Below are 16220 nucleotides of genomic sequence, written 5' to 3'. Positions count from 1 at the left end.
CAATAATCTGTAGCTTTTCAATCCAACAGTATTTCACGTTCTCCATTCCTTCGTTCATTCCTGTATTCTGTAACGCGTTCATGCTTAAGGTAATTCACTAGTTTAATTCATTTTATACGCATAATTCTTAACTCATTCCTTTTCCCCCTCAAACTACTTCGTTCTTCCCTTCTCCTCCCTCCCTCCCATCCTTCCTTCCATCTGTTATCCGCCCCATCCTTCTCTCATTTCGTGCCTCGCTCTCAACTTCCTATCCTCCCTCCCTCCCTCCTCTCTCTCCTTCCCTTATTCTCTGTCATCCTTCTCTCCTTTCCTCCCTCCCATCCTTCTTCCTTCCCGCTCTCTCTCTGTCCCTTTGTAGTGCGTAAATTTAGACGGGCATAAAGGGAATGAGCTAGTTCTCTTTCTCACTCTATTTCGGACTCTCTCTCTCTCTCTCTCTCACACACACACACACACACACACACAATTTCCTTTCTTCATTCCGTACCGACTTCTTTTTTCCCTCTCTTCCTTCCCTCTCTCCCTTCTTCCTCGTCTCCAGCTCCACTCCCTTAATCCTGCCTTCCTCCATCCATCCTTTCCTTTCCTTCCTTCCTCCCTCTCTCTCTTCCTTCCCCTTCCCTCCTTACATAATCAACAAAAAATTTTATCTGTATATAAATTTAGTTCCCATTTGTCTGAATAATGCAAGTAAAATGACAGGAGAGAAATGGAGACAAAGGAGAAAATGGGAGGGAAGGAAGGAAGGAGGGAAGGAAGGAAGGAAGAAAGGAAGGAAGGGAGGGAGGGAGGGAGGAATGGGAGGAAGGGAGAAAAGAATGGTGAAAAGGAGGGAAGGAAAGAAGGAAGGGGGCAAGGAGGACGGAGGAAGGTATAAGGGAAGGAGTCAAGGTAGCAATAAATGTTGGGAGGGAAGGTAATACTGTGAATGACTGAATGAAGGAATGAGTGAAGGAATGAAAAAATAAGTGTATAAGAGCAGGAAGAAGGAGTTTATGGAGGGGAGGGATGAAATGAAGGAAGAAAGGATATATGGGTGTGTGAGAGAGGAATGCAGGAATGGGAGGCGAGAGGAATTAAAGAGGAGAATGAGAAAAAGGTAAGCTGAGAAAAATGGAAGCGAGGAAACGGGCAGGCTGAGAAAGACGGAAGAAAGGAAAAGGAAGGTAGAAGAGGGAGGGAAAGGAAGTGTGAAGGAGGAAGTAAAGGAAGGAAGAAAGGACGGTAGCCTAGCCGTGAGAACGGCACAATGAGCTTGGCGGTACACTCACCCCTTGTGTACACACACACACACACACACACACACACACACACACACACACACACACACACACACAGCATACACCAGGGTTGTACAATCTGCGGCCAGCTCTGGTTCCTTTATTGCGGCTCTCGATGTCTTACATAATGATGAAATACGAAATTAAGTGGAAATTGCCATTTTCTTTCTTTCTTTCTTTCTTTTTTTGTAGCGAATGCTCCTTTAGGTAAATGTGTACCGTAAGAGTTTAGGGATCACGACCAGCAGACGGTCGAAAACTGAACGGGAAATAAACAAGCCGAACAAGGAACCACGCTGTCTGGGCGAGAGAACTGTTACCGGTACCGTTATGCCTGTTATGCTGACTTCACTTTCATACAGGTCCTCCTCAACATATCCTGTCGCTATTCATGAGAAAATTGGACACAGATATGCTTGAGAAAACTGCTTGTTTTCTTACCTTTTGAACAGTTATTCATTACTATAAAGGTAAGAGAACGATTTCACCACCACCACTCAGATTACATATGACTGACACCAGCAGTGCTGGCTGGGACACAGCTGAGGACTAGTCTCTTCGCAGACTAGTAAGTAAACGCACTATATTATACATATCCATAGTCAATGACATGTATTCATTAATTCATTCAAATCTTATTGAATGTTTGTAAGCATTATATATATATATATATATATATATATATATATATATATATATATATATATATATATAGTATGTGTGTGTGTGTGTGTGTGTGTGTGTGTGTGTGTGTGTGTGTGTAAAACTAAGAACTTGCTATAACACGTTATTATAACGTCCAAAATTTTGCAGCCCTCCCTTAAAACTTATATACCGGTACCGTAGATCAGTGATGTGGCAACCCTACCCCTGAGCACTGGGGTACACAAGCAGTCTTGTCACTCTGATGGCACAAGAGAAGACCGCCTGAGGAGGGGAGGGGGAGGGGTACGACAAACCTATAATTTTCCTCTCCTCTGATTCGTGTCCTCCAAATCTCCGCCAAGATGACAGCATGGCTTCCTTCATCCCTACCATTGTCTTTCATTTCATTTTTACAACCTCCGAACTAACACAAGCCTCCATGACAGCTACCTCTGGCTAATTAAATGGTCTGATGGTATATCTGAAAAATCGTCAGTGTAGTGAAGAGAATCAAGTTGCTTCAGTGGCAGGTATTTCAAGCTTAAGAAAATCGTCTTGAGTTTGCCTGAATACATTAAAAACGAAGTGTCAATGCAGAGAAGGAGTTACGTGAAGGTCTCTCGTAATGAAGGGGTAAAAAAACGTTCACCCCGTCAGCAGAATTACGTCGATTTTATTTATTCTACCGAATGGCATATCCAAACTGATATGGTCAAACGTCTCGCAGTAAAGGGGCTCATTGTGACGAAAACAGCGATAATAATAATAAACACTAATACAGCAAAATTAATACAGGCAGTAGCTCGGCGACTGTACTGGAGAGAGAGAGAGAGAGACCTAGTGGGAGGACTAAGGAGGAGAGAGGGAGATTGGAGGATGAACACGCACAGGCATTCTCTCTCTCTCTCTCTCTCTCTCTCTCCCCAAAAAGGGCTTCCGATAATATATTCTCTCCCTCACAACAGCGGCCTAATGTGGAAGGGCATAAGGAAATGTTCTCTCTCTCTCTGTCTCTGTCTGTCTGTCTGTCTCTCTCTCTCTCACCGCAACAGCTGACGGTCGGGCGGGTAACTGTCACGTCCGAGGTAGTTTCTTCACCTCCCAGCCCGACAACGCCCAGACCCACCCGTTACACACACACACACACACACACACACACACACACACACACACACGCACACGAGTTCATAATTTCCGACAAGAAGCTCCCCCCTAAAAAAATAATAATAATACAAACAAAAATGCCAATATCCGCTCCAACCTGTTCCCTTCACAAAAACATTGTAAAAAAAAAAAATCAAAAAATATATAAAAATGTGTTCAGGTGATGCCAACCACACTTCCTTCCGCCCACACCCTCTGTACAGGTATCACAGTCAAATAGGAAGGTGTATTTATTATAATTTTGTACCATAATTTCCACACGACTTTTTTTTCTGCCGCAAAGGTTAGGTTAGGTTAGGTTAGGTTAGGTTAGATACAGCATACAAGGCATCTCTTTTACGTTGAATAAAATTGTCTGGTAGTATCTCATTATATATGTACAACAAAAATATATCGTAATAAAGAGGTCAATATCACTTACCATTTTATTTTCCCTCCCGTATTTGCCGGAACATCATCATATCCAAGCCTAACAACATAGGCTAAAGTTAGGCTATACCATATTACCCAGAAAATGGACAGTCCAATAACCTAAAGCGACTAGCTATTTATGTATCACAAATTTCACGTCATCATGTAAGTGACAGAGGAATGAATTGAAATGACGTTCATGCGTTACGATAAATGCAGGTTTACATGGAATAACAACCTGTACCGGTAGCTAAATTTTAAAATAAGAACAAACGTAGCCTAATTGACGTTCGAGACAAAATTTCCTCCAACTATCTATCATCTAATCTAGTACCGGTATATGTATTCTGGTTCGGAACTGAAATTTTCCAAACTTTTTTTTATATTCGTCGTCTCCACATTTTTTTTTACCTTTTTTACATACCGCACCACATGATTACTGGATTATTTTTACCTGTTCATTGATACCAGCCAGCTACATTAATTTTAGCACAAATCTCATAAAAGGGCTATTTTTACCACGGGTCAGAATGTAAGCCACATTTCTATATATATATATTTTAACATGTATTTTAAGACTGACAAACTCAGATAAAAATGACGTCCTCTGTGTTATTTTTGCCATCAACAAACGATTTTTTTCTGTCTCAGGGATTTTCCGAATTTACAATGTTACGTAGCTAGCTACCTATTGCTTTCACCAACCCTTTCAATGCTAAAGCTTTTTAAGTTAAAAAAAGTAGAAGGTGCAAAAGAAAGTAATAAAGAAATAAATGGGAGGAAGAACGAATAAATTATATAAATAAAGAGAACACAAATCAATCAGTAAAAAAATATATAGGAGCCAGAATAAATACATATATATGTAATACGGACGTCAGGGGATTGAGAGAGAGTCAGTACTGGAGAGAGATCTGGCTCTATAAACTCGTGGTTGTCTTGTTTTAGGGTCTGGCTATAAAACACCACAAACAAAGTATACGGTAGCTTTCCAATGTCCAGTTTTCAAGTTTTTTTTTTCATTATGCCTATTAGCCTAAAGGTTCCACAATTTTAAAAAAAATAATAAAACCAACTACAGTAGCTAATGATGATGATCATCATCATCATTAACATTATCATCTTCTTCCCCTCTCCCTTTCCTTACACTTTACTTGTATGTTTTCCTGCTTTCCTTCCCACATCCTTGTCTTCTAACATCTCCGTAAAACGATGGCATTGAACTGATGCAAAAATCCATTTAGCCTAAGCTATCTCCAGAACTCACCTATGCCAAACCTCACATGAATCCAGACAGGTTAAGAATCTGGTGAATATCTATCCACACTTGTGATAAGGAGCGTGAGACTGTTAAGTTCTATACTCTTTTCACCCTAACCTGGCCCAGATTTTCGTTCTTTTGCAGCTTACTTCACAGGTCACTGGAGGAAAGACGATACTAGGGCTCTGAATCCTTCCCACCACATTTTAGTGTTAATCTGTTTTTACAACCCTGTTCTGAAGATGGAGAGAGGGCAATTCTAGGTCAGGTTATGTAAAAGCAGTATAGCGAAAACCCACAAGGTACCTCAGGATGAGACCTAAGCAAAACTCTACATGCAACGACTTAACCGTATGCCTACCTACTTTCAAGCATAGCCTATACACCAGCCAAACCAGTGGATGAACGAAGCTAAACGCAAACGTATATAAATAGAATGAGGAGAGTACGCCAAAAGGATCATTATAGAAGCAGTGACAAGCCAAGAATATGGCATTGTAACATATTAAGATGCACTAGGTGTCAGCGTTAGTTAGTTACTTTCAACTTATGGACCAATAAAACTTGAAATTATTCATGCTACCGCATACAGTATTTGCCCACAGAGTTCATTTTATGATCTGGGATACAATCACATTCATTAAGATTGTTTAAACATTTTTATTCACATGAAAACAATAGACCATTTGTTGCAGGTAGGAAGGTCAAAGAACATGCAACAGTAAATGGAAACAATGGTGCATTTTTATTGTTAATAGGTATCACAAAAACATCTTCTTTCGATTCTTCTCCACGAAACCATTAAAGCTATAAAGGTACCCTTATCTGATAGGCCTACCTATATACCGTACATATATATACTGTGTATATATATATATATATATATATATATATATATATATATATATATATATATATGTATGTATGTATGTATGTATGTATTAGTGGTAGGTGGGGGCGCTCACCATCCACTCACTCGATGGAGTGCTGCTGTCGGGTGTCTGCCCTTTCCTCTCCTCCATCTGTCTTTCCTTCATTCTTTCCTTGTCCTTCTGCCTACGGGTGACTTTACGCTCCCTCTTCTATCTTTCTTTCCTTCATTCTTTCCTCTTCCTTCTGCCTGTGGGTGACTCTACACTGAGTGACAAGCCAAATGGTTTCCTGAACCCCAGGAAACCATTTATTAAGCTGGGTGGTAACCATATAACCAAATTTTGGCACCTGGTGGTTTAGTGGGTAATTACTGCACTCCAGTCGGATTGAGCTGGTGAAGGTTTATATCCAAGGGGTGGTTGGGGTTGACTGCTCATGTAATGCCACTCAGGGATGAGTGAGGCTGGTCACTCATCTTAAATGTCGGAACCAACTGCCTAGCCCCGGGCTCCTACGCTCCTCATGGGGCAATGTAGGATTGGATGATGAATATATATATATATATATATATATATATATATATATATATATATATATATATATATACATACTAAGTATATACGGTAAGCTAAAAAAAGGGGTACCAATAGCGAACCTTAATCAATATGTTGCCATACGTAACCTAGATGAGTCCAGCTGGCTATAATCGTCATTCTGGAATAAAGTTCACCCCAATGAGGTCTCTGGCCAAATAAAGTGGTTAGCCTATGTGGATACAGGCACTAATAAAACCACCGATCTGACCTCACTTCACTCAGTAACATCCATACTATCTACAAACTCAACGGTTCGGCAAACAGACTACCAAAGAACACGGCAAACATACTACCAAAGAACAAAGTTATAGAGCTGGTCAAATATCTACACCGGCCCCTTGTTGTGAAGCTCAGCCAAATGTCACTATATGCCACCCGGTCACAATACAGCCGTATTAGCTTGCCAGTCTGACTCACTATAAGGTATAGCCTATATAGGTAGCAAGCTTGTAGCCTGTTACAACAAAAATAATGAAACCTTACACGAATAAATACCATGAGAGAGAGAGAGAGAGAGAGAGAGAGAGAGAGAGAGAGAGAGAGAGAGAGAGAGAGAGAGAGAGAGAGAGAGAGAGAGAATCATAACAGGAATTCGAAATAAATACGGTACCGGTACTGAAATCCCCATATAGTAGACACACCAAGAAAGCATAAGGATTTTCAACGTTGTCTTATTAAAAACTAAGAAGGCATGGAAAAGTTTCTCTCATAACACAGGCCTGGAATATCCACTACTTCCATATGACACGATGAGAACGAACCTGAAAAGATTTTAAGGGTGGGAAAGCACAGGAAGCGCGAAAGAAAAAACATCAAAACAAAAAAAAATTCAGTCTACCGGATGTCGTATAGCCTAACTCCAAGCACAATTAATCCTTGGACTAACAATATTTCCAACAGCTAAATTAAATCTTTTGGTGTCAGCCTGCATAAAATTCCTAGATGTAGGCCTACCAATACGATAGAAAAGATTACACTACACGAGATTCGGTTGTTTGTCTATCTGAGTACTGTTTATTCATCTTAGCTGAATTCACATCACCTGGTACTTGCCTGAACATAATCTCTCAGAACATTAACCATAGCGAAAAGGTTAATGAATGAGAACGGGATACCAAGAAAGAGACAAAAGGATACAGTGGAGAGAACAATGGGTTTACGTATTGCCTATGCTAGCTACCGTACATGAAGGCAGATGGGTTGCATTAAAGGTAAACAGGCCAGTTAGGTTATACGACAGAATTTAAAACAACAGTACATAGCAAAGCTACAAGCACACAATACAACCTAAGGCCTAATTTTAATTATAAACGCACTTCGTAACAATTATATATATACTCCTTGTGAAGATTTTTAAAGCTTACGTTGGTTAACGTCAAATGATACAAAACTCTCTTGCACTGATAAGCTGCAGCCTATATAGTGAGAGAGCTGAGACGAAGTATGCTGAAGGATACTGTAGGCTATGTGCCTTTACTCAAATGCGAGGGAGCCAACATAAAAGTATCCTGGCTACGGTACCGTGCCTAACTAAATAATATAAGTACCGGTACGCCCTCGACCTATAAATAGTAGGCTAATGCCCATACAGTACACAAAATAGTTTGAATGCCATTACTTACATTTTTCCAATAACAATGGAAGGGCGTTAAGTGGTGGGAGATAGTGTACGCCAGATTAGAGGAAGGATACCATATTTAATTAATGCAGACAACAAATAGGGTAAGGTAGGCTACTACTGTTCTTTTACTTTGACCTTGGTGTTCGTCCTTTTGCAGAGTCTTTTATTACGTCAATTTGGGGCAGAAAAAGTCAGTGTCACGGCTTCACTCCCTTTCCATAGTACTTCGTTACTAGTATCAAAATCTAGTGTTAATCTACTGTTACAGCGCAGTACTGAAGATGAAGAGACGGTAAATTTAGGCCAAGTTAAAGTACAAAGGGTAAACACAGAAGCTATGCAAGCTAAACAGGTTAATAAATTAATGAACCATATACGGATGTAGGCACTGACTGCATCAGTTACCGGTATGTACAGTAGGTACCGTATCTATCAATACTTTATTCTTAAAGAATAAACACGAGATGGTTTATATTAAATGAATAATCATGTGTAAGGTTGAAGAAAACTACCAGATACCAGTACAGATAAGACTAATAAAACAGAGGAAGAATTCAAATGACATCAAAAATATTCTGTACCGTAAACTGTTTGAAGGCTGAATAATACACTAGGCTAAATATACCGTAACTATTCAAGATATGACGATGATGGCCGATATCTGCATACGGTACAAAGTGAACATAAATATAATTGTTACCCGTCCCCGTCCCGGAGAAGCTCGGCGACAGGTATTGTTTTCACTCCGTTTGGCTATTTGTTTCTGTGTCTGTCCCTGTTAACTTTACGCGAAAACTATTGGTGCGATTTTGACTAAAATTACAGGGATGATGGGATAAGACCTTTTGTTTACCTGATTAAATTTTGGGCCAAATTGGGCCAAGGCCCAGGCTGTAGGGCCCCCCAAAAAAATGTAAAAAAAAAAAAAAAAAAAAAATCGGGGACGGGTAAAAATCGTATCGCCATATCGCCTTCCAAATTCGTCATATCGACATGAAACCAAAACCTAAAGGTGCCTCTTTCAAATCTGCATCCTCCAGCATGTCTCATTACATTAGGGGAGTCACCCCCCAGCTAGCGGTAGGAGTGTCAATAACAGGTGGGTCGGGCCTACAATGTCGAGTGGGCATAAAATCGTCAATTTTCACCCGATTTACTCCAAATTTTTGTGACATCTTTGACTAAATAACCTGTTGCGTTTATAGGTAAGCACTAAAATGACTGCCGGAGACGGGTTTGCTGTGCCTTGGCACCGCTTCTTGTTTTGAATGATTACCATACTATTGCAATAAGAACATCGTTAGTAGCCTATACGGTACCGGTATCGGTATCCTAAGGAAAGTTGTATCTTTTTACACACTAAGGAGAATCCATATGCAGCTGCGTGTAGGCTTAAAGATCACGTGTTAAAAAAGTAAAGAGGGAAGGTAGGGTAGCCTAAATGTCACTTCTTGGAACCTAGAGTAGCTTCTCCATAAATAAAGGCAAAATGGCCTTCATCACTATCAACAGTTGTGTGGTGCTTTCTAAGTGGAAGGGCTGCTGGGTCTCTGGGAACGGACTGTGTGGTCCATCGGGTGGCCTAGGCCTTAAGACAGAAATGTTATTGGCTATCATCACTTGCCACTTTCCCATCACTGCAGTATCATCACTAAGACTATAACTGTATCGAATTATCCTTAAAAACTACTAACACTATCACCACAAATTATTATCACCATCACCTTCACAATTATCACTAACATGCATCCTCTGTCATTATCACTACCACATCCGCCTAACATTAACACCACAACCCCATCAATTAGCCATCACCACTATCTACATCAGTACGGTACCACCATCACCGCCGTAGCCTAAGCGTCCTACTCATAAATCGTAGTCTTATAAAACTCTCTCTCTCTCTCTCTCCTGGAACTGGTCAAGAAACGTCGATAGTCAGGCAAAATGAGTCACTAGGCAACTGACTCACGAAGATGACTCACGACGCCGGAAGCTAGCGTCTCTCTCTCTCTCCGAAATACTTCTATCTTACACTGCTACCGGAAGCTGGTTTTTAATCACATTATTTTTTTCACAAATGGTACCCATTTATCAATAATTTTAAATTCTCTCTCTCTCTCTCTCTCTCTCTCTCTCTCTCTCTCCGAAATACTTCTGTCTTACACTGCTACCGGTAGCTGGTTTTTAATCACATTCTCACAAATGGTACCCATATATCAATACTGTAATTTTAAACTCTCTCTCTCTCTCTCTCTCTCTCTCTCGCTCTCTCTCAGCATTCTTATTATCTGTGTAACTGGATTTTTCGTTTCTCATATTCCGGTACCAGCTCGTATTTATCCCAACAAAAAATAGCTCAGGTTTATCTGCGTAAGCAATTTTTTCAACTTCTACGCTTCCTTTACTAACAAATGCAAATTCTGTGTGTGTGTGTGTGTGTGTGTGTGTGTGTGTGTGTGTGTGTGTGTGTCTCTCTCTCTCTCTCTCTCTCTCTCTCTCTCTCTCTCTCTCTCTGGCGAAGACAAGGTCGGAAATACTGCAAAAATGTATGGCACTATGGAAAAAAAAAAAAAAAAATCCATTCATATTTACGATATACATCGAACTAGGCTACAATGTGGTGTTAGCTTTCGCATTTCAACCATTTTTATTTACACAAATAGGTAGACGACCATAATGTGTCCCTATATTTATAAGTTACCGTGCACCCGCTTTTGTCGCTAATTAACCAGCAATTTTCAACAATGATGCGCTATAATTACTGCGTATGATTGATCTAGCGCAAGAACTACTACCGGTCTTTACAAAGGTGAATCATGGAGGTCATAAGCAACCCATATGTTTACATCCCCATTTTCACTAACCCGCAAACTTCAACAACCAAGAGCTAAATCTTATCCTAGCAATACTGACACAAAGGAGCCTGTTAAAAGTGATGGGCGAAACAATACCAACATGGTTACAGTATCAGCGTGTGAATTTCGTTATACATTTCCTCACACAAGGAACACCTTCGGAAAAAAAAAAAAAATGTTGCTTGCAACACACAAGGAAATATTACACAACAAAGTACCAGTACGGTATTTTTTTTTTTTCACCCGCTACGCTGTACATTTCTGAACAAACAATTACGGTGGTCTAACCTTTACGGCTCTTTCTTTCGTTACAGATGTGACAGCAGTATTTTTTTGCCTAAATCAACAGCTTAATTTAATATGCGCAGCCTGGATTTCTTTGGCTCATCTTCCCGGCCAAGCACTGCAGAAACTTCTTTTGCGCTGGTCTATAAACTATCGACAATTAGCGAAAGCACTACTCTGCCGTAGTCATGCTGATATATCTATACTCCTGTGTTTACGGTTGCCGACCTAGCATTTCCACCGCCTACGGTACAGCACTGAAAATATCCCGTTTTTTTTTTTTTTTCATAAAAAAAAAAGACGAAATCACAAGGTTCTCCCTTCCAAAATCCCCCGAAATCAAAGGTTCTGCCTACAAAATCAACCAGTAAACAGTCAACGTCAAGTTTAGTCATAACCTATGCTGTTCAGCAAGTTGAATAGCTACCGGTACCAACTGGCATTTTTTTTTTTTTTCATCTTTTGGTTCACACATTATCTGACGATACATTTACACAAGTGGAATTATACTGGTGTCATACATATTAGATGAACTAATAAAATTTGGAAACCCGTAGGCTCATTTGACAAACTCTGACAAATACCAACATAGCTACTTTATATATATTGTGTATAGCCTACCGTGTGTGTGTGTGTGTGTGTGTGTATATATATATATATATATATATATATATATATATATATATATATGCTTCATGCTCATTAATAAATCAAAGCAATACTTAAACTCAAGCATGTCAGTCATTAACACTGGCTGTTCCTCTGATACCGGTACTTTATGTTCAGTAGGATGGGACTACTGCTTTTTACGTCAAATTTCGTAGAATATACCATACGTAACATGAACTTCGGTACTTCGGCCAGGTATGCACTAAATAAACCACATCAGATCACAGTAGCCTAATGGTATTAATACCTATCAACAATTCATCAGTCACAAAGTCTAAATCTAGTGAAATTATTATTGTCATAATACAGTACACAAGCCTAAACACGCTGTAGAAAATAATTAATGAAAATACACAACTTCAAACAGTACAGTATCACGGAAAAACTGCCTAAATATATCGTGCCCATTATGCACAAACTCTTACTATTCCGGGCCTCGTACGGGAAGGCATTTCACTACGAGGCAGGAGGGGTTTGCCCTGAAAATGATCCAAGTTGCCCTGATCTCCAAATAATAACTATAAAAAATAATTTGTGTAATTAATATGCTTAACATCTCACGCTCAAAACTGACTTCAAATGAAAGCTGATAGTGAGTAATGAATACGTACCGTATTAGAAAAAAAAAAAACGAAAAGTGAAATAATTTTACTCTCATGCATGGATCTGAATAGCTTTAACCATAATTCCTTTCAAAGGTACCAGTGTCGTACACCATCACAAGAATCTGCCCTGAAATATCAGCTTTTATCCTGAAAAACTAATTTTCCTAGTCCTGGAGGGGCGCCCCCCCCCGACCCCCACAACTAGTACGTCCACGTCCTTATGCAACTTCAATTCCTGTGAGTATCCTTTTCTTTCCTGTCTTTCTTCAAACTAACTACACTACTGCAAGCAACCAGAAGTAAAACAATTTTGTTAGCCACAGCTTTTTTTGTCCTACCCATTTCTAAAGGCTATTTCAGGCTCCCGAAACATAATATTTTCATAATACATCAGCCTATCAACACGAATCTCAAGTACGGTACCGGTCGCATCTGTCGTAATTTTCAAATGCAAACAATTTATCCTCAAATGTGTACCGTACCCGTGGGTACGGTAGGTACCGAGTAGCTATCAAACTTTAGTCCTATTTAGCTACGTTCATCTTGCAATACGCATTTAAGTCTATTTTACTAACAATCAATCATGTGACAAGTACAATAAAAGCTATATGCTAGCTACCTGTTTATCCGGAAAAAGTACCGATATAGGCTATATCTTAGCAAGTTATCTTGACAATGTATACTGTATATAGGCTACTACCAGTATTTCCAATTACACATGATATTTAAGCTTACTGGTTGCCTATCTGACCAATACGTTCAGAAATGGGTATTTCTGCCTGAGGTACCTCGAAGAAATTACCGTACGTAATTTGCGTGGGCTTACATGTTTCAGATTGTATGACAGTTTGTCCTGAAAAATACTTGTTTCTGCTTATGTCTTATTCGTAAAATAAGCTACCTTCTTCGTATGTACAGATAACTGATACTACCTTGAGTTACACTTTCAGTCTCTTAATAATATCCTCTCTCAAACTAGGGTATATGGTTTAAATATTTAATCATATCGTGAATTTCGTGTATATTATGGCTTATAAGGACTAGAATGTTCAATTTATCTTAACATTTTTCACACACACACACACACACACACACACACACACACACATATATATATATATATATATATATATATATATATATATATATATATATATATACCTGTGTATACTATATATGGCACCGTACAGTATATGGAAAGATAGATACAGACTGATACAGATACCTGTAATGAAGAGGGCTAATACTGAAATATGATGCTAATAATATTCATTAACAATTCCACTGCTACCAAGGCAATCACACAATTGTTGTCCACCTTTTGTTTATGTAGCTACTTTAACTGAATCTTATGTACAGTCCACTATTGTGAATCGTCTAGAGTAATTCTGGTTATAGACATATCACAGCCTATGAGGATACAATCATGTGACTGCCCATCTACCTAAGTTCTCCTCTCTTTGAAAAATCTTTATGTACTTCAACTGATGTAATAAAACTATGTTCAGTTACACTGCCCAGTTAAGGTAACTATCTGAAAAGTGATTAGGCTAATGCAAGTATCACTGGGTTAAAATTATAGGATCTTAAGCTAGTTTTAAACAATTACAATTCCTGATATTATGCTCCAATCATAGTGATCTTAGGATCATAATGGGCCTAGGTTTAAATCTATCTATCTATCTACTGCCAGACGCCATAATCCCATAAGGGGTAGCCATTTGACTTTGAGTTAGTTGTTTTACGGGGAGGGGCACTAACCCTCCACTAACCCACTTGTTGACACGTAGGGAGCACGTATGGTTTGGTTATATGGTTACCACCCAGCGTTGTAAATGGTTTCTTGGCTTACAGGAAACCATTAGGCTTGTCACTCAATGTAAAGCCACCTGTAAAGGAAAGAAAAGCAATAAGAAGTGACAGGAAAGATGGGAGAAATAGGAAGAGAGGAGCACAGGCACAGAAAAAGAATCATAAAGGCTAAGGAAGGAGTAGGCAGCACTACATCAAGTAAAAAGAAAATGTATTTTAATAGATACACAAAGAACATGCAAGAAGTTAAAATACCGTACTTCAAGTAATAAGCCTGATTTTTTTTCATAGTAGGCTATTAATCTACTTTTGAACATCAGGCCAGAAGGGAAACCTTAAAATGAAAGAAACTTAGGGCTACAGTAAATACCAGCTTACACTCAGTCTGTTCACATATTTTAGCTCAAATCTGGTAACTACCATGAAGTAGTAATGTAGCCTACCATACTTTTAATCTAATTACATTTGCAATTCAGAATCGTGCAGTAGTCACGTGTTTATTTGAACAAAATGTACAGCTAGACTAAGCAGATCAATAAGGCATTCAATGGTTAAAAAAAAAAAAAATAATAATAATAAGGCACAATGTATTGCAAATGTCATGAAAATAGAAACAAAGAATTCAACTGAGCACTTTGTGTAAGACGATAATCGATGTGTACCACACTAAACACCGAAGTAAATAACTGATTCTGCTAACTTTCAACCCACGATAAAATCAATGGTCATACATACAAATACATGTTAATGATAATGACAATAAAAACTAATGTCAAGCTGATTAAACGTTTAAGAGATAAGACGAGATAAGAAATCACTGATTAATCTGCGATAAAAACACCAAACAGTGAAGATAAGATCCCATTTGTGACTGTGCGAAAGAAGACTTCTTACAGAATTCCCTGTGTCAATAAACCCCCAAATAAATTAATCCATATGTAAGCTACTCTTTTCTGACGTAAGGTAAACAAAAGAATTCATGAAATTTAAAGTCCATCCTTTTAAACAGACAAGGAATTTAAGTATCACACAAATCGAGGCGGAAATCAACCTACCTTATCACTGGGTATATTCCTGGAGCCCATTTTTCCACAGCAAAAATGGAGACTGAATATTTGGCCCAAAAAATCCAGGTGGGCTGCCCCCGAGTCCTCTTCCCAAATCACTTAATGTTGGACACTTTCTCACATAATATCCCAATTTACATCACGGGTTCACTAAGGTATAATGAAGATGTTAGCCACGCCGAGCACTGTAATCCTGAGCCAGCCAAAGCCATGAAAGTGGTATTATGAGCCAAGCTGGACTGATAACCTCCTCCTTCCACCACTGACAAAGCTACACAGAGTTCAAGATGGCCGACAGACCTGCGCACAAAACCACCATCTGGGGACACAACGCCACAGCTCGCTCCTCGCCCTCGCTCCTCCTCTCTCACCCTAAATGAATGAGGCTGTGGGCTGTGGCTAACGAGCTATAGGGTGTGGTTAATGGAGAGGTGGTGTGATTAGTCTTTATGCGGGAATTTTGTTAATCGTCCCATGCTCATCAAATATTAATTCCCTCTCTACTTTTGTTCTGAAGCAATAATATCATGTGTGATTTTTAGATATATATGCAGATATTAATTCGAAGCTGATATCGTACCAAGCAAAGTACAATATATGGTTACTTGCATGATTATATGCTTTCATTAACACATCAACAGTTTGTACCCTCTTGGTTAACCAAACCATTTCAGTCTATTTTACAGGATGCTGCTATCGTTACTCTTAATGGTCTAGTGTTCATTTATTTAATGTTAATAACTTTACTACCTGTTTGATTTTTCTTGTAAAAATTTCATAAGCAGAGTAAAGAAAGTCGTATAAATCACATGACTTTCTGCAAGGCTTTATGCCATGTGAGACCTACTGGAAATACGTGTGTCCATTTAAATCCCTGGAGTCATTAACCAGGATATATAGGCTATATTTAAAAGTATGGTAATTAGAGTATGAGTGTGTAAAATTAACACTTCAGTGCAGCTGATATATTAGCTATAGACGTCTCAGTGGTACCATCTAATTATGAAAATTACATAATTATACAGCTTCTCTTTATAAAGAATATAAAGTATGATATACATTTTATTCAC

At 38.9% G+C, this 16220-nt stretch overlaps 1 protein-coding gene across 1 annotated transcript in view; it reads right to left on the bottom strand.

Moving 5' to 3' along the window:
• LOC145402082 (ubiquitin-like protein 3) overlaps positions 1 to 15398 on the bottom strand; it is a 118432-nt gene extending 103034 nt beyond the window's left edge. Inside the window, exon 1 of the mRNA XM_080274190.1 lies at positions 15139 to 15398. Within this exon, the coding sequence (XP_080130316.1) occupies positions 15139 to 15168 (30 nt within the window). The 5' untranslated portion in view covers positions 15169 to 15398. The remainder of the gene's footprint in view (positions 1 to 15138) is intronic.
• Between the last annotated feature and the right edge of the window lie 822 nt (positions 15399 to 16220).

Source organism: Coenobita brevimanus, chromosome 57 (genome assembly GCF_032717465.1).
Source record: "Coenobita brevimanus isolate Jiangsu-jjx chromosome 57, ASM3271746v2, whole genome shotgun sequence".
Lineage (NCBI taxonomy): Eukaryota > Metazoa > Arthropoda > Malacostraca > Decapoda > Coenobitidae > Coenobita > Coenobita brevimanus.
Note: the sequence above shows the minus strand (reverse complement) of the source record. Positions and strands in the feature narration are given on the sequence as shown.